This window comes from Hevea brasiliensis, chromosome 10 (genome assembly GCF_030052815.1).
Source record: "Hevea brasiliensis isolate MT/VB/25A 57/8 chromosome 10, ASM3005281v1, whole genome shotgun sequence".
Taxonomy (NCBI): Eukaryota; Viridiplantae; Streptophyta; class Magnoliopsida; order Malpighiales; family Euphorbiaceae; genus Hevea; species Hevea brasiliensis.
Window position 1 is genome coordinate 93126412 of NC_079502.1, and position 19746 is coordinate 93146157.

At 31.1% G+C, this 19746-nt stretch overlaps 1 protein-coding gene across 1 annotated transcript; it reads right to left on the bottom strand.

Annotated features, from left to right (window-relative positions):
* Positions 1-15151: 15151 nt before the first annotated feature.
* Positions 15152-19431, bottom strand: LOC110642277 (AP2-like ethylene-responsive transcription factor ANT). Its single transcript, XM_021794264.2, has 9 exons — positions 18509-19431; positions 17732-18389; positions 17355-17437; positions 17197-17205; positions 16985-17073; positions 16801-16874; positions 16646-16696; positions 16440-16516; positions 15152-16087 (listed from the first exon to the last, which is right to left on the bottom strand). The coding sequence occupies exons 1-9, from the start codon at positions 18834-18836 to the stop codon at positions 15447-15449; spliced, it is 2010 nt and encodes a 669-aa protein (XP_021649956.2). The 5' UTR covers positions 18837-19431; the 3' UTR covers positions 15152-15446.
* Positions 19432-19746: the final 315 nt, after the last annotated feature.

Below are 19746 nucleotides of genomic sequence, written 5' to 3' on the forward strand. Positions count from 1 at the left end.
GTTCTTTAAATTTTATAAGAGATTTATGATATAAAATCAAGCTTTGAAAGCTTGAATTGTGATGTTAATGGAGGAAAGTCGAGAGAATTTCTTGAGAGAGAGAGAGAGGCGACAAAATGATATTGAAGAAGACTAATCTACTTTTTAATTTTTGTCTTATTTTTGTAATATTTATCCACCATTTTTCATATTTAAAAATTATAATATTAATGAGGTCATGCTTGCATCATCATGCTGATGTCATAATTCTTTTAAATTTAATTTTCTTTTCCTTCTTTTTCCACCAACCTCTTCATTTCTAATATATTTTTTATAATTTTAATTTCCTACATTTTATTGGACATTTAGGCCAAGAGTCACCTCTAAGGGTGAATTGACCAAATTGTCCCTTACCGGTCTGATCTGATTTTTCAATAACACTGTATTGCTTCCTAAACCCTGATCTAATTATTTGACCTTATTCTCAACTATTTTCTGTGGTTTTCACAATTCCCCTAACTTCGCAATTATTCTTAAGCCTGGGGTGTCATAGTGTCCCACTTGAAAATAGGGCAGCAACTGGTCTCACAGTCACTTCCCATTTTGGTCACCATTCGCTGTGGCATTGGCTCATTTAACCCATTATGCTTTGTTTTCTTGATTTCTACTTTACCTTCATGTAATGACTATTAAGTTTCATTCGTGGTTTTTCTAGATGACTTAAATATGGTTTTACACATCTTGACTGTCCAGACAGACATCGGTCACCGGAACAATAGACTGTACGGTACCGCCTAGTTGAGGGTGTTACACAAATAATTCAGCTATAATTCTTAAAACTAATATTTTGCGAAAATCATTCAAACTAGCTCTAAAAATTCTAAAATTATGCTCCGCGATCCTTAACAATATTATAAGACTATTGCAAAAGGAATTACAATTTTTTGACTACCCATTAATATTTTATGAATTTTATTCTAAATCCAGTATTAGGGAAAAATGAACAATTTGGAGTTTGGGTTTACCTATGCCAAATCTGACACTTGGAATGAGTTCGAAACATCTGAAAATGCTAGGAACGACTATAATATTGACTATGTTCCAAGACGAGCCTCTGGGCAGCCGAATCTAGCCGAAAACTCGATCTCGGACGCCGGTGGACTATCATCGATCCTATCACACCTAATAAAGCTCTAAAATTGTCAATAATTATCATAAAATTATTTTTAATTTTTGAAAATTGAAAAAGCCCAAAATCTCACCAAGCGATCTGGACCGTCCAATGATTGTCTTTTTCAAATGGTGTCCAATCGGAGCGAGGTCAGTCCCATCTCGAAGGTTTCATTGCCCTGAGTCCAAAGGTGGTTTTGGATCGTCGATCCAATGGTCGGATCATCAGAAAAATGATCAGAAAGCCACTGCCTCTTCTTTCTCTCTCTTCGATTCTCACTGAAAACTCCATTAAAACCAGCGGGTCTTGGTCGGACGAGGAACCTTGAGCTGCCAAAAGCTTGCTACCATTGTCCCCTGTCCTCTCTTCGCCGGAGATGGCAAAAAATGGCCTTGGAAGGCACGGCTCCTATCACACGTGCCCCCTCTTTCTCTCTTCATTTCTGGTGGCTGAAGGAGCTCTTGCTAGCATCCATGGCCGCTGGAGGGAGGCCGATCGATGCTGGAGCTGTGGGGAAGGGTCACCAGCTTGGTACTCCTTGCCGGCAAGAGAAAACAGGAGGAAGGGAGAGAGCATCGAGGAGAGGTGTCTGTGCACTGCGTTTTGAAATCTCTCTTTTTTTTTGAACTTTTAATTACACTTTTAATCCCTAAACTTTTTCAGGTTTATTCAAATAAGTCCAAAATATATGCGCATAATTAAATAATAAGGAAAATACAATAAATAGTAATAATAATAATAATAATAATAATAATAATAACAAGTTTAATAATAATAAATGTAAAAATAATATTCATTTAACAAAATACCATTGTGTAAATATTGATTTTAAAACAATGAATAAAATGTCAATAAATTTTTAGCTTAATAAAAATATTTATTATACAAAAAAATTTAGGCCGTTACACATATATGGAATAACAAACTAATCATAAAATAACAATTAAGTTATAATGATCCCATAATATTCAATTTTATCTATGCATTAAAAATATATATATTTTAATAATTACCTTTTATATATAAATATTTTTTTCATAATTGATTTATCATTTAATACCAAATGCTGATGTAGAATTACAGTAGAATATGATATCTCTTCTTTGTCCCCTCCATTTATTTCTTTCTTCCCTCATTTATGTTCTCTGTATCATTGTACTTTATTGCAACATGTATTTGATTATTGAAAATCTTATAACCAAGGCTATTACTACAATACATTACCATTATATAACATACATAAAATTCCAAATCTTCTAAAGCAACTATAACAGTGTGTTAAAAAAAATTAATAATCAAATTCAAATGCTAAATATAAAAAAAAATAAATAAAAAATAAAATTTATCTATTTGAATCACATCTGAAGACTGTCTATATACTTCTATTTTAAAATAAAGAGTGACGCCCAATATCACTTTTTGTTAAGACTATTTTACCATAGAAAAGGTTATAAATAAAAATATTAAATTTTGGCAGCCAAACCCTCTTTTAAATTTCAATTACTCTTTTTTTTTCTCATTTTTTTTATTTCAAATGATGATAAACATTCAGTAAAATGTATGGGCAAGTAATTCAAATACTACAAAACTTGTATTTAAAAAAATATGAGATTTTTTTTTTACATAAAAGAGAAAATACTAATTTTAAGGCAATGGACTGAGTTGGGCTTCATTTTCAAGTGGTTGTCAAAGTATCCAAGAGCTCCATCCAAAAATTTTTTATTATCTTTTATTATTTGAGAATAAGAGATTAAATTTTAAAGAGAAAACTTCATCAACAAACCAACCTAATGAATTAAAAAATAAAAGTTTGTGAATGTTATCAAAATATATAAATATTTTTCTAAATTAATTTAAAATTTCATAACTTTTACAAATATCTCATTATTTTATAAAACTTTCTATGGCTGAAGTAACAAGAGACAGGACATGAGTGCCAACAAACCAACACATTGTTGTGGCCGTATATCATCCCCTGGAAACGGCATCTTTTACTTCTTGGGCAAAATGGCTTTCAGGGGCCCATGAATTTTTCTACCAATTTTTAAAATATTTTTTTAGTGCCATAAGTGAGGGCCTTGAGCATTAAATTTTGAGGCCCTCTGGCTTTATAGTTTCTCCACCTTTCATCGCTTGCCTAAGTTGAGCCCAATATTTGGTCCCTCAGACAGCATAATATCATCTCTTTGGTTGATAGCTTCTTTGATTCAATCTCTTGTCACTTCAATCCAAAAGCTCTAGTGGGTATATACTTGACAACTATTTCTTGCATTTGAGGTTGAGATGGGGATGGATAGTGACTCATGTTCATTGACCTTTTCTAGTGGAAAATTGATACCCAAAACATTATTTTTCCAAAAGAAGTTACCATATAATATTTATTGAATTTATACTTATTTTGAAGGTAGACCACAAAATGCCCAATAGTTTAGAAATGGGTTTTGTGGTTCCAAACTTTTAGATTAAGATATTTTTATTAAAATAGTAATTGTATTATTCCATTATGCTATGTGTCCATACCATAGTTGTGAACAAGAGTGATGGATTCCAAATCTATCAATTCTAGCATGATTATTTTAATCCTATTACAATAGTTTAAGATTAGATGGATTAACTTAAAACATAATTCTTTTAACCCACAATCTCTCATGCCATAATATTATGGTTGATGGATAAACTATGAGATATTGCTATAATTCAAAGGGAAAAAATGAAAAATTATTAGATAAAATAAGAGTATGATTTGGGATATTTTAACATGTTTTTGTGAAGAGGAGATGGACTGTACCAACCCAATAATATCATGGTATTGGAGGCACCAATAATTTGTGGATGTGTGGTGGTTGTATTGACTCGTCGTTTGTTGCATTTGGCACAAAGATACTAAAGAGAGACAATTAGGTCTCACTTTTGGCAAATCCTAATCCAATTATCTTCTACTTATTTATAAATGTATATAAGTTATAAATTATATTTTAAAAAATTAAATTTTTAACCATTAAATTAAAAATTTTTTTGGGCAATTCCTCTTAAATCAAAATTAAAATCAGCAGTTGCATAAGAGAAGTTCTATAAGAGAAGCCTGCTATTGGATCTCTCAAAATTATATATACGACTTTAGTTATTAATCAGCTAAATTTTTATGCAGCGTTTCATTTATTTTGACTTAACGTTTTACTCATAATTTATCAATTATGAATCATAAAATTTAAATTACTATTTCAATCAAATAAATTAAAAAAAATAAACTAAATACAACACATTATTTTTGTTCATATTTTATAATTTTGCATAGTATATACTAAAAATTAAGCATTTATTGCCTTGTAATTAGCTTTCAATAATTTAAAGGCCTGAAAGAAAAATGTTTTGCAGAGTAATGCTGTTGCATAGTACCACTAGGCATCAAAATGGAAGCCCAACTTTAATCATAAAAGGGCCCCCAAGACAACAATATCCAACTTTTGTAGATTGGTAGGTGGGACAAGCACACGTTTGCCTTTGATGGATGCTTTCAAAGATCAAAATCAATAGCAAGTGTGAATTGGACTTTGGTGGGATTATGCTAGACAAAACCTATCTTTTGGGTTTTGCCTTGGGTGGTGATTTGTGGATCATCTTAACACACATATGATGACACCTTTTATGAAAATATTATTGAAAAATTTATTATTTAGTTCCTAGTAAAATTAATAATTTAATCTTTATATTTTTAAAAATATATTAGTTAATTTCTAAATTTTGATTATATCATACACTTTTGTCTCTCATTGATCACTTTTTAATTTTTTTGATTAATGGTCAAATTGATAAAAATGGATAGAGGGACTAAGTAATCAATAGAATCAAATATGTGGGATTAAATCATGTATAACTTAAAATTATGAAGAATAAATTATTAATCTTAACATAATCAATAGACTAAATAACAATTTATCCAAAAATTATTTGGAGAATGTCCATGGCTTAATATGTTCCTTGGTCTAATTAAACTCTTTAAAAAATTATAAAATTTTTTAAGCTTCTTATCAAATCAAGAACTAGGTGTTGCAAGGCTAACCTAAATATGATTAAAAATGGGTTTTGCTTCTACTTGTGGAGGTTGTTAATGGTTATAACTTGCAAGCAATGAAGGAAAAATCAAAATTGTCAAAGGGTTGGAGTAGAGGGAAGCACTTGCTTGTAGTTGTAGGGTCCTATATGGGTCCAGTTCTTGCTTGGGAATCCCTTTTCCTTAACCCTAACTGAGGAATCAATTCCAGGCCTAATGCTTGATTTGACTGAAAATCTATAATCCAGTGTATAGTTTATTCGGAAATCTTAACCTGGCCCATTCCCTGTCCTAAAACAAGCTGGGCCCCAAAGCCATTCATCAACTCATGGAATTATTTTTGATAAATAACTCTTGGAATTATTATGACTTCAAAACCTGTCAGAGTGTCAGGCTCCTTTTTGCAATTTTCCATTCCCATGATCAGGGCCAATTTCGAACTTTCCAACATATAAATATATATATTTTTTTAGATAGTAAGAACATTTTCACATAGAAGAAGTCTTAACATTTTGAATCGTGAGTTACTAAATAGTGAGATGATTTTGCAAAAGATCCAGAAATTAATTTCTAGGTCCATGTCGAGATGTACAGTGGCATGAATTGCAGCCTGCAGATGGTTATTCATGCAGCGGCATGATATAAAATTATTATCATCAGGTGGCATATTCCTTCTGATCCAGTGTTTTACCAAATAGTCTTGTGGTTATCCAATAGAGCAAGGCACCACACAACCTAATGTCAGGTCCTTGCGTACACGCTTTAAAGAGGGTGGAAAAATGGGGAACCAAATTAACCAAATTCTTGCAAAGAGGCCTAATTATTTAGAAGATTACACCTCCCTTACTGGATTTGAGCTAATTAATGTTCTGGGTTCAGATATTTTGGTTCTACAGTTGACGAGATCTACCTGCAAATAGACCATGGTTACTTGCAGCCAAACCAAGGTGTCCTGGACTTGAGTTGAGGCACAAGGAGTAATCTGTTTATGCTTTATGGTTCGTACCAAGTCAAGTTGCAAGGCTGATTTTTATAGCTGATAATAAATTATGTTATATGTTTTACTTCTATTTTTTTAACTTAAATTGTCATAAAAAATTTCTAAATTTTAATTTTATTTTATAAAAAGAAATTCTCTAATCTGCAATAACAAATATTCTTCACCAAAAATTATTAATATTATATTTGTGGATGTCAAATTATAGTTTAAAGAGATTTTTTAACTTACAAATTTATTATTGTAGATTAGAGAAAATTTTTATAAAATAAAATTAAAATTTAAAAATTTTTAATAATAAATTAAAATTAAGAGATAAAAATAAAATGTTAGATAAAATTTAAGAACAAGCCATGAAATTATCCCCAAGTTGTGCTCCATTTCGCTTGGCTAGCTTTTGATATGGCCCTTTCCACCTGCAGGCTGCAGCTGCACCTAGCCATTGGGGCCCAAATCCAATTGATCAGCTTTTCCCTTGGGCCTTCCTCTTTGTAATGTTCCAGTTCTCATAAATGAAAATCACATTAGCTTGAACACATCCACTTAGATATCATATGATTTCTTGATTGAGATTTGTCTGATTTCAACATCATAATCATTAATTCATGCTAATTATAGTGAGGTTAGGTAACTAAAACCTTAATTACAAACATCATTTCAATTATGGTTTTGAGAGGTTCAGGTTGACTTGGGATTAAAATGATTAACGTATGCATGCATGTCTGCATCATTAATGACTATTATATATCCCTTTAGTCTACTTTTATATGTGATTTAAGGTTTATAATAATTAAAGAAATAATTAAATTACTTAAATTATAATAAAATATTTATTAATTTGACTGAAAAAGGGGAGGTGTTAAGTTAGGTTTTACAAAATTGTGTAAATAATTATTATATTCAAGAGAAATAAGGGTAAATAATTATAATGGCACCAAAATGATATGATTGATTAGTGAGGTTGGCGTAGTAGATAAATAACTAAATGAGGTTATGTTCATGAAAACCATGATGAAGACGCAAATTAAAGCCTAAAAGTTTTTACCATAATTTCTCCAACAACTAGCTAGCCCTTTAAGAGACGAATAATTAATAGGTTCAATTACATGCAGCCATAAATAACCTATAGGGGAAAAGTAAAATATGGTTAGACTTTTTTTTAAAAGAATTTTTTAATTACAAAATTTTTTCATAATAAATAGGTATATTATGTAGTTGTCGCTATTAATAAATGTAAAGTAGGGTAAGTTTATTAATGTACTATTTATATTCATTAAGTTTCATTTAATGTATTTTATATTATAATTTTAATAATAAATATATCATTAAAACTATATTTCCTTTATCCACTTTTATTTGTTTTAAAAGCTGTTTTTATCTATAATCATCGATCTTTTGTGAAGATAAAGGAGCATTAATGATTGTTTTTTTAATTTTACACTTATATCTACTAAACATTATTTATATAATTTTTTAAAGAGAAAAGTATAATTTAGTACCCTATAGCTTCACGTTTTCTCAATTTAAGAATTGAAGAAAGTTTTATGATATTAGAAAAATTAAATTATCGCACTGATATCACTTTGGGAATTTAATAGCTAATGTTTTTAATTGCGTTGACGTGATGCTAATGTGGCATTCTAACATTAGGATCACCGCATTAGCATCACGTCTGACATATATGCAGACATTAGTATGATCTGATGATGTGACACTGATATTAGCATGTCATGTTAAATATGACGTTAACGTCAGTATAACATATCAGTATAACGTAAATGCACTTAACGGCATTAATCACTTTTTCCTCGATTTGCTAATGGTATAATAGTTTGATTCTTGATTTGTTATAAAACTTTCTTTAATCCTTAGATTGAAAAAGCACGAATATACAGGGTACCAAAAAATTGTGCTTCATCCTTTTTTAAAATATATCTTAACACATCTACCTTTCTCTCTTAATTAGTTGAAACAAAAAATAATTTAATCAAATTAAAAAATAATTTATTATAATTTAGGTAATTTAATTATTTTCTTATTACTGTGCAAAAACCTTAAACGACATATAAAAGGGATTTAGGTATTGGGGTACATTAAATGAATTTTAATTAGTGTATATTTGCATATGTTAAAAATAAATATTTTAGTTACAGATGTATCTAATATATACTCGAGTTAATATGAAAACGAACTTAATAAATATTAAATAAATATTTATATGAAAATGTGTAAAAAATTAATTTAAATATATATAAAAAATACATGTAAATATTTAATCAAAATGATCATTGACTTCATTTTTATATTAGCTCCAATTTACAGTGGATGCATCCTTTAGTTATTGACAAAGATCCTTAAAGTTAATTATGTAATTCAATGCCTGCACAAAGCGCTTTGTTCCAGAGCGGCAATATCCAGAAATTCCACACCATAAACCGTTGTCGATGCATAAACTTGTGGAATTGACAATGGCTTCCCTGATATAATTTGAGTCACCAAGCTTGACTTCATAAGTGTTGGTGTTTTTCACATCATCATCATCGTCATCTGGTGGATGCTTGATCTTAACAACCCTGTTCAGGTAGGCAGAAGGCTTTGCCATCATGGAAACACCACCACAAGGCTGGAGCACCTCCCACCCACATTTCTTTCATTTTTCTCAAACTCCCTCCCACAATAGATTTGTCACATACATTCTAACACAATAAAAATATCGACACCACTTTTTTTTTTTTAATTTATTTTTCATCTTATTTCTTTCACTCTCAAATGACAATTTTTATCCACATTAATAATATTAAAATACAATAGTAATATTTTTATAATTGTTTTCACTTAATTACGTTTAGATTTCAAGAATATTTATTATCAAAATTTTTTTAATAACAAGGTGAAAAATGGGTGGATATAAAATATGAATTTGTAAGAATAGCTAGGGCTACCTTACCCTAGCCAGCTACCTTTAGTCCCATTCTTGGATTCGTTTCTTTGGGTTATTTGTTTGAGGTTTTAATTGATTATGATTATATTAATATAAGGTGTTTATTGATTAAAATCAGTAATCAAACACTGTGGGTGAAAGAAACAAAAGTTTATTCCTTGGGATATGGTTGCTAGACTAGCAATTGGAAAGATGTTATTGTCAATTGTCAATTTGATGTGATTTGGTTCAAACAAGTTTCTCTATTAACAGTGAAAGAATAAAAAAATGTGATTGCTTAAAGTTTTTGTGACCAACATCATTTATACAAATAAATAGGCTTATTGATAAAAAAAAAAATTTTAACTGTAACGTAATTTTTTTTTATTACAATTCAAACTTAATTAGTTGCTTTAAAATTTTATTTGATTAATAAAATAATTTATTAATTTAAATTTTATATTTAGTATATGAAATATATTTATAATATAAATATATTTTGCATTTATTTTTAATTGAAATTTTATTTTAAAAAATTAATTTTATTGATTAAAATATATTTTAATATAATAAAGAATTCAAAATTACTTAATAATAAAGTAATAATAAAATAATTACACTGCAAAATTTTTTTTATAACTATTAAAATTATAAACTGAGCATAGACTATATAATCAATCATAAAAAATTATTCATAATTTTATAAATAAAAATAGATATACCAGACAATAAATTATTGATTGGGAAAAAAATTTTGCGTATTCACAATTAGAAAAAAAATTTACAGTTTAAATCCATAAGCATTATTATTATGTAAAAAATTATTATTTTATTAAAATGTGGTTATACTTTACCAAATTGAAAAGTAGAAAAAATTTTACATTGTGATTACTTTTTATTTATTTATTTATTATTATGTAATTTTTAAATTATTTATTATATTAAAATATATTTTAATCAATAAAAATATTTTTTTATATCAAATTTTAATTAAAAATAATGTAAAATATATTTTATATTATAAATTAAAAAATTAAATATAAAATTTAAATCAATGAATTATTTTATTAATTAAATAAAATTTTAAAAATTATATTATAATTTATTAATATTTTTTAAATTTAATTGTAATAGTTAATTAAAAATATATTTTAAGTGAAAATTTTAATTTTTTTTAATAAGCCTATTATTTACATAAATTATGTTGGTCACAATAACTTTAATTAATCACTTTTTTTATTCTTTTCAGTGTTAATAGAGGAACTTGTTTGAATCACATCACATCAAATTGACAATTGATAATAACATCCATGCAGTTGTAAATTTAAAGGGTCATCATAATAAATTTTGATTTAATAATATTATTTTTTTTAATTAAAAAATATTAAAAAATTAAAAATTTAAACATAAATTTATTAAATAAATAATATATATTTAATCATTAAATTAAATAATAATATTAAAATCATATAAAATACTATAAAATCTCTTATTTAAATTTCCATCAAAATCAACTCAACTAAAATTTAAAAAAAAAAAACTTAAATGATGATGCATATAAATTCATTGGGTAAATTCAAATGAAAAAGAAAATTATTTTTAAAGTTTATATAAGCTAAAAGATTTAAGAGGTTGTGAAGATGTGTTACATCTTTAAATAGATTAAGGGACTAATTTTTTTTTCTTTAACATAATAATGATTAGGGATATGCACAAATATGGTTAACTAAAGCTAACTAATTTTCGTTATTTTTAAGCTTAATATAACACATAATTAAACAGATTTAGATTAAATATAAACATTTTTAATCATAAAGGAATCAATTAATTTAAGATCCGAGAAAATTTAAATTATAAATGAGTTAATTAACTATATAACTTATTTAATTTATATTTAATAGATAAAATTTAAAATATATGAAATAATTTAAACTTAAAATGTTACACACTTTATATGTTTATATTTAAAAATAAATTTATAAGTAATTTATTTTATATTATTATATCAAATATAATGGATAAATGATACAATTATAATAGATTATGTTACATTTTTATTAAAATTTATTTTGATTAATATATTTAAATAAATTAAGTTGGTTGTGTGATAGTTTAACTAATGTTTTTGTATTGAAATTAATAATTTTGATATAATTAAATAAATAAACTATGATAAAATTAATTATTTTTGGGTTTTTTTTTTCAAAGATAGAATATTCATTGATAGTGGAAAAGCAATACATAGTTCAGACCTTAACTAGCAGAACCAAATTCAAAGGCCTAATGCACAGAGTTACAGAGTGAACAAAAGAAAAAAAAAAAAGGCCTTAGCAGGTAGACCGATTACAACAAAGTAATTAGGTGTAATAAGAAGAAGTGGGAAGGACGCATGAGAGGAAGTAGCGTCGCCTAGCTTCTCCGCCATTTGGAAGATAAAACCGAGCCTTCTGAGTAAGAACAGACACAGAAAAACTCAGAGGCCATCACCAACAAAGCTCAATCACTAAGGAAACACAGCACAAGAAGAAGAGTCGTTGGGCAGAGCTCAAATGACAACTTGCATTCATGAGTCAGGCGGTCATTAGAAGTGTGCTGGCTAAACGACCCCTGAGCTGTCCATCCTCTCGACAACTCTCAATACCCTTCAGCTAGGCTAACTCCAACAGGCTTAGTCAAAACCACATCGAAAACAGGCAATCAAAATAGCACCCTCTCCAATAGTCACCATGCCTATTGCTAAAGAAAAACAAACAAAATCTATCTATAACCACTTTTAGAGGAGGGACTTAAGGGTGGAAGCAAAACCGCCCCTTGCCTAAAAGAGACAGGGAATGCCCGTAGGGGGCGGCAGAAGAAAGAGAACTTAAAGGAATAAGGGTGAGAGATTTTTTTTTTTTGCCTTGGTTATATTTAAAAATTGATGAGACACATTTATGATGACAAGATAGAGCGCGAATACCCAACCCAAATATGTTCTTAATTAGGCAAAGGATATCTTACATTACATGCGAATCATGATTTGTGAATAGAAAGCTCCATCTAGCAATGAGTGGGAGACACCATCATAACATATTCTTTTTGACATTGACGTTAACATTTTCAAGAATGACCCGTTCGCCTTTGTCTAGTTATGGCTCTATCTACTTTAGCCACGCATCAGCCCACCACTGTGTCCCTCTCTCTCTCTCTCTCTCTCTTTTACTTTTTTTTCTTTTTACTTTTGTTTTTTTATAAAAGGCTTTTGCATGGAGAATTTCTATAATAATATAATACTACTGCCATGAGGGTACTAAGATGACATCTCCATATTTAATCTCTTCATTTAGAAGTAAAAATGATAAATCGAGACAATGAACTTCAGATGATGAATTAAGACAAGATCAATTAAAATTGGAATAATCTAATTTCAAATTACTTCCTTTTTATATTATAATTTTTTTAAATTAGATATATATAATTTTTTAAGATTTTAAATTAATTACAGAATGTGTTAATGTAAATTATATAAAATTAAAAATTTTATTAAAATTACTATAATTTAAACAATAATTTATTCCTGTTACTAACACGTAAATATTATCTGCATTAAAATGTATGTCCCCAACTTAGGAGTTGTTGAGATTTTGTAATAAACAAAAGTCTTGTGATGTTTATTCTTGTATCTTCTTTTCCCACCAATCCTTTCTTTACAATTTTTTCGGCGATAACAACATAGCCTCCACTTCCATAAACCATAATAGATTTAGGGATAGAAATTGTATCATTATCTAATGAATAGAGGAACTCTGATCAATTGCAATTCCTTAATTACTTTTCTCAATTTGGAAATTTTCAGGATACCCCAATTTATTAGTAAGAGATTTTGAATTTCTTGAAGGTATGACGGATAATTTTGACAACTGAATGGTAGGTGATGGTAAAAGATCATATTGTTCTTTAGTAACTATGAGCTTAGGAAAATTGGATTGAGGATTGGATAGGAGTAAAACGAGGAAATGGATTATTAACAAAAGTTGCAGGTTTAGTAACTGGTTTAACCTTATTCTGAATTGCTGCCACAGTTATCTCCTACAACCTAGTCAATGAGTGAGTCTTTGCAAGTATCCTTGGCTTAAACATTCTTATTAGCAATTGCAACTCATTAACTATTCTTAAGAGAAAAAAAAAAAAAATTCACAGGTCGATTTTTTAAAATTCTATCTTCTAATACAACTGGTCAAAAGAATCCAAATAATTTTGCAATGTGAAGTCTTGATTCAAATTCCTTAAATCCATAAATGGATCTTTCATTGCTCCTGGAAATTATATTACTAGCAATCTCCATATTCCACAGGCTTATGCTAGTAAGCAAGGTTAATTTTAATTTCTTCCAAAGCTGGCTGATGTCGTCATTTCCTTTCTTTTGTAAAGCCTCTTGCTTTTGCTCTAATTCTTGCATCATGACAACTCTATAACATTCTCCCGTACTTTATTTTCACAGCTACTGCCACGTATACAAGCAGTTCAACAACTCTAATGACCTTTCTAACAGCTTCAACAGCGATTCCCATTCAATTTCAATTTTGCAGCTAACTTCCCTTGCCAAGGCGCACAATTTCACTAGCAGTTATTTCCATAACAAAGAGTTTCAGTCCCATTAGAGTCAAATAATAATAATAATAATAATAAACAGTATTTACCCAGCCAATTTTTTGTTTCATCAGACACCAAATCTTCAATGCAAATGATATGGTAAAGATTATAAAGATTTCCCTCCAAGATGATTCCTCTATCTCTTTAGAAAAACCATATATTGCAATTATGTGCGGTGCTTGCATTCCATATTATGCCTGCCAGTGAAAATGAAAAGGAGCTGCGGCCTGCAGTGAAGCAAGTAGCTAAAGCAGCAACTGCTAGCGAGCTTGCTGCCACTTGGGAAATAATGTCTTGTTACGAGGAAATCATCTTCAACACCTTCATTTTTTTTTTCTTGAGTCCACAAATTTAGTCGCGATTATAATAGTTTAATCTTTTGGATTGGTTCGAGCGTTCGACTGAGGTATTAATTATTGTTCATTTGGTGTATTAGTTACTGAAAATACGTGCACTTAGCCTGAATTTTTGCAGAATATATGTGTTCCCTTTAAAGATAAACCAAATGATGGTTCGAGAACAGACTTGAGGAGACACGTGTGCAGAAGGGGACAAATGATAAAACGAATGTGTGAACACACAGGGTGAAGCATTTGACTGGTCATGGAAATAATCCATATACGGACATGGAATAGCTTTTATGCCCAGCATCATTAGCCTTGTAGGCTGAGAAAAGAAACACCTTTAATGTCACAATAGTGCAGCAGACAAATTCTACATATAAAATTACATGGGCCATTGATAAAACCAGCTAAAAGAAAAATAAAAAATCTGTAATGGGAATCCATTTTCCACCGCCATAGTCCATATCTTTCCTCTCTGTCACTCTCCCTCTGTCCCTTCGGTCTTTTTATTTGGAGAACTGTCGGCATGGAATGTATTTGACCTTTTATGCAAGCTTCAAGAGAGTTTTAGTAATGATGATGTTATGTTCACGGAGAACAATAATGGTTAATGACATCAGATATGTTATGGTCAAAGGTTCAAAGTAAAAGAGACCATCTCTGCTGGGTCCGTTCTTAACAATATGTTTGAAAGGGGGAAGAAAAATAAAAGAGAAAAGAGAAAAAAGAAAAAATAAAAATAAAAATTATTTTTATAAAATTAAGAGAAAAAAATATTAAAGAAAAAATTATTTTATAAATAATAAAATTATAATTTAATTCTTAAATTTAAAAAAATTAATAAATATAAAATTATATTCATACTTTTGAATATTTTTTTACTTTAAAAAAATATATATATATTTTTAATTTTACTTTAATATTTTTCATTCCCTTTTATTTTCTACTCAATCTAAGCAAAACAAAGAAAAACTTATTTTCCCCTCGCATTTCCTTTCCGTGTACGATAACCAAATAAAGCTGAATCTAATTATGAATGGAGGAGCCAATCCCATGGTGCCAAAATCACTCTAGAGCTTCATTCATATTCGTCTCCAGGGCTTCCCCCCGCCATTACTTTGAAGATCTTCACACAAGAGAACGCTAAAAAGGATAGTGTTTACAAAACTTCAGGTTCTTGTTCATGAAAAGTGCTACCTACAACTCCATTAACCCCTCTTTTTGTCACCAATTTTCTCCACTAACTCGAGCAAAACACAGATTTAAAAAAAAAGAAGACCAATCTTACTATTCTATCTCTTATGCTTTAATTTTCTTCACCATGCAAAACCGTTTCAACTTACTAAAATAAACTAGCCTATGCCATCTGTCCAAGCAGCAAAAACAGGCATGTGAGGCAACGAGACTACAGGCCTCAGTTGGGCCGTTGGTATCCAAGAATTCACATTGTTTGTTGGATTTGTGAACATATTGGAAGTCCCGGAGGGAGGCATTGCAAAGACCATTGGAAGGCTAGCTCTCTCAGGGCTCCCTTCTCTCGAGCTACCTAAACTTGTCACCCGTGAAGAAGCATTTGACAAGTGAGTTCCCATCTTGGTTGAGTCCTCTACATCTTTGTGATGAACTGGGCTCATGGCATCAATTCCGATCACATTCTCAGGGGCCAATGAGAAGGCCTGAGTTTTGTAATTACCGATAACATTGGTTGGCTGCTGGGAGGATTGATAGAGAACCATTTTATAGTCACTTTCATTGTTCTTCAGGGACGGAATGGCTTCCCCAACGCTGTTTTGAGTTGCATGGTTGTGATTTGTAGCCTCATTACTAGATCCTATGTCTTTGTTTCGCCTTGCTAGCTCTCCAGCAAGAAGTGTATTGCTCGCCATGATTCGTTCTACATCATATCTAGTTATGCCAAAATTCGTCACAGCATTAACCCCACGGAATTTTATAGCCGCTATGTCATAAGCTTCAGCTGCTTCCTCCTGGGTGCCTGAAGTTGAGACGAATTAAAAATCAGAACCAGCTGCTGCTTTTTTATTTTATTTTTTTGATAAGCAAGAGAAACTTATTATGAAGATAAAAACAGTCAGGACAAAACTAGCTGCTTCTAATGAGAAGCGTAGCAATCCTATCTTTAATAACCATCTAAATCACTTTCTGGTGGGTTCTACAGATTAGCAAATTAGCCGAAAAGAGTTGAAGAATGCCTCAAAGATTGGCTTTTTTAAAGTCAAAAGGCACTCATTATCATTACTTTAGTTATAACCTCCCTAACATGATTTCAAGAATGTGAACAAACAGCTTTCAGTACATATAAACAAAGTTTTGCTCAAGAAACTCACTGAATGTTCCTAGATAAAGGTCTTTATTTCCAGCAACCCTTCCAATCCGAGCTTGCCATCTTCCATGTTGATGATGTCTTAAAAAGAATTAAAACAGAAAGATTTAAAAGGAAATAACTAAACAAAGTTTCTTTTATTAGACAAAAAGAACATTTGAACAACTTAAAATATGTATAGTAAATAAAGTAAGAGGTTAATTTGACGACCTTGTTACTCCTCTGTACATAGAAGCCCCCCTAGAGAATCCACTGCTTTTCCTGCATTGAAGAAAGCTCAAAGTCAAAGAAATATTAGATTCTCTAGGCAAAAATTGGAGTGAAGCATGCAGCATGAGACAATAAATAGGAAAAAGATTTTTTACCTTCTCAAATGCGCAACATACTCTTGTCTAGTCATGTTATTCATTTCTTCAATTTCCTTTTGATAATTTTCCAACTGGCACAACGCCACCACCATTTTAATAACAAATATAGAAAGAAAAAAAGAAGAAAAATAATAATCCCCCCTATAATATTGGAATATAAAAGGAGGGTAAAAATCATTACAGGGAAATTGATATGGGTAGAGGGACCCCAATACTTGAGTGCAGCTAGATCATAAGCTCTTGCAGCTTTTTCTTCCATATCATAGCCCCCTGAAAATTATATTTTGGATTCACTATATAAACATTATGCTTGACCACACACACACACACACACACACACACACACACACACACACACACACACACTTGATCATTGTAAAGGAAATTGCTTACCCAGATAAACTGAGATTCAGCATTTGTTTAATGACGTCCAAAACCAAGCCAAGCAAATAAAAATGAAAAAAAAAAAAATCAGTGAAAAATATAGTATGAGTGGGGTTTAAAATAAAATTAAAGGAACATTGGGAGACGGATATCCTTTATTTTCTAACCTTGCCTTCCCTTTCTGCTTTGTCCTTCTTTCTTGCAACTATTGTCCCACAAATGGGCTTCATATCTTCCAGTCCATCTGTGCCTGTTTGCCAGAAATTCATTACAAAGAAATACAGGTTTTCAAAGAAGATCACAGAAAAAAAAAAAAGAAAGTTGACAAAAGGCAGAAGATAACAGCAAACGGAAAGGACAAGTGAAGAGGCAAAGACAGCAAGAAAGAGCAGAGCAAAAAACTAATCTGCAAAAGAAGGCTTTATTTTTTTTTTAATAAAATTAAGACAAGCTTAGTTTAAGAAGCAGGAAACACCAAAGATTAAACGTAAGAGCTGAAAAAGGAAAAAAAGAAGATTCTATATGAGATTAAAGAAGTACTAACCTTGTAACACCTCTATATTGTGAAGTTCTTTGGCCAAATGTATCAATGGACTTCCTATGAACAACCTGCTTCTGATCCACCTTATCAGGCCCTCTTTTCTTGGTTTCCATGGCTGCGCAGTCAGTCACAGCAGATGAGATTTGTTGAGAACCAGTAACACAGCTTGATTGGGAGCCAGGACTCATGGACAAGCTCAAAGACTGAAAATCCCCATATGCTATTGAATTAATTACTCCAGATTCACCTCCATTATCACCCATGCAACTTACCATCTTCTGCTGGTCCATTGCATGGTTAGTTGGGTAGTTCCTTGAATCCCAATTTCTCATGCCATTTATCCCATCATCTCCAATTGTTGGAAGCTGAGGACTGCAATCTGAAACTTGTTGAGTCTCTTTGGGCTCATCTCCTACTAACATTTCATAGCTCCTAAAGTTAGTATTGAAATATGGGTAGTGTTGTTGGTGCCTGGGGTTTTGCTGAAGATGGTTTAGGCAAGTTTGGTTGTTGGGATGATGGTCAGGATCAGGGTGATAATACATACTGTCCAAGCTAAGAGCCATAGCTTCTCTATGATTGGTTCCATAGTGATGGCTCCCCATGGTTGCACCACCAAAGAAGTCCTCCAGTTTTGGAGTTGAAGTTGTCACCATTGTTGCTTCGCACAAAAAAAGTCAAAAACAGAAGATTCCAGAAGTTTGAGAATAAAATTTACCCAAAACGCAAAATAAAGCCCAAATTAGAAGGAAACAAGTCTGAGATAATTAAGCAGCTAACCTTGAGGCTGTGACCTGGTGAGAGCTTCCATCATACAAAGAGACCCATCAGACTTTAGTGGCATCACTGGCAAGGGAGAGTACAACCCACAATTTTCACCTTCAACACCACAGTAACTGCCATAATTGAGGTGTGAATGTGATTGGGAGTAGAAAAGGCTTGTTGGGATTGCAGTAGGAACAGAAGCTGAGCAAGACTCTGCTTGTGCTTGGTGATGGTGATTACTAGGACCTGAAGGAACATCCATTTTCATATGATGAGGAGAGAGGGAGAAACCTAACCAGCTACCATTGTTGTTGTTATCATCGTCATTGTTCATGGACTTCATTTCTTTTCTGTGTGTCGCTGATACCCTGTATCTTAGAAGAGATTCCTTGTATGTTTCTGTTTCTCTTAGAGGCCAGGCAACTCAATCATTGGGGAAAAATAAACAAATCATACTCCAACATATATATTTCTCCCTGTACGCTTCACTCCATTTTTTTGAAGTCCTTTTTCGTTCCCTTCTCCTTTTCTTTTGTTTACTAGCTGCGGCAATGGATTGGATCAAATTCAACCACTCATCTAAAACAAAATCCAACTCCAACAACTGAATCTATAAGCTTTCTTTTTCTCTCTGAGGAGATTTCTAAAGAGAACAATGCAATTTCCTTTAAACTAAACAAAAAGAACGAGTTCCAGCAAGCAACATATGCTGGGATCCTCCCTGCATTCCATAGGGATCTGTGTCAGAAAGAACTCTTCTTTTGTTTTTCTATCCTACGCTCCCCCTCTTGCTGCCTTTCTTTTTCCCTTTCTTTTCTTTAATTTAAGACCACCCCACCCCTTTCACTTCAAAACTTAAAACACCCATTAAAGATCACAGGAAAAAAAAAAAACCTACACTAAAGACAAAAGTAGCAGCACTGGTGTTATTAACACGTTAGTAAGAAAAAATATCATTTTTCTCGAGTGCATAGGGCTGCTCAGTTCCCTGCAGAATCCAGCAGTTACAACCATGTCTCCGTCTATGTCCCCTTTATTTTCATCGAGCCATTGCTTTTGTTTAGTGGGTGCATGCAATGTATTATTAACATTTCATAAAAAATCAGCAGGTACTATGGATTTTCTTTGCTTTGCATTAATATCAGTCTCAGGCCTCAGTGGGTCTCCACAGCCACAGACCACCACGGAGACAAAATGTCCATCTAGTCACTTCAAAATTGGTACACAGCATCTGTACTGAGCCTGCAATACTT

Bases quoted from the DNA above. Each gene is read 5' to 3' on its own strand.
- LOC110642277 (XM_021794264.2), bottom strand. From the start codon at position 18,836: ATGAAGTCCATGAACAATGACGATGATAACAACAACAATGGTAGCTGG. The intron at 18,390-18,508 runs GTTAGCTGCTTA...TTTTGTGCGAAG, and splicing joins CACCAGGTCACAGCCTCAAG to CAACAATGGTGACAACTTCA. The intron at 16,517-16,645 runs GTCGTCAAATTA...ATTCTTTTTAAG, and splicing joins ATGTACAGAGGAGTAACAAG to ACATCATCAACATGGAAGAT.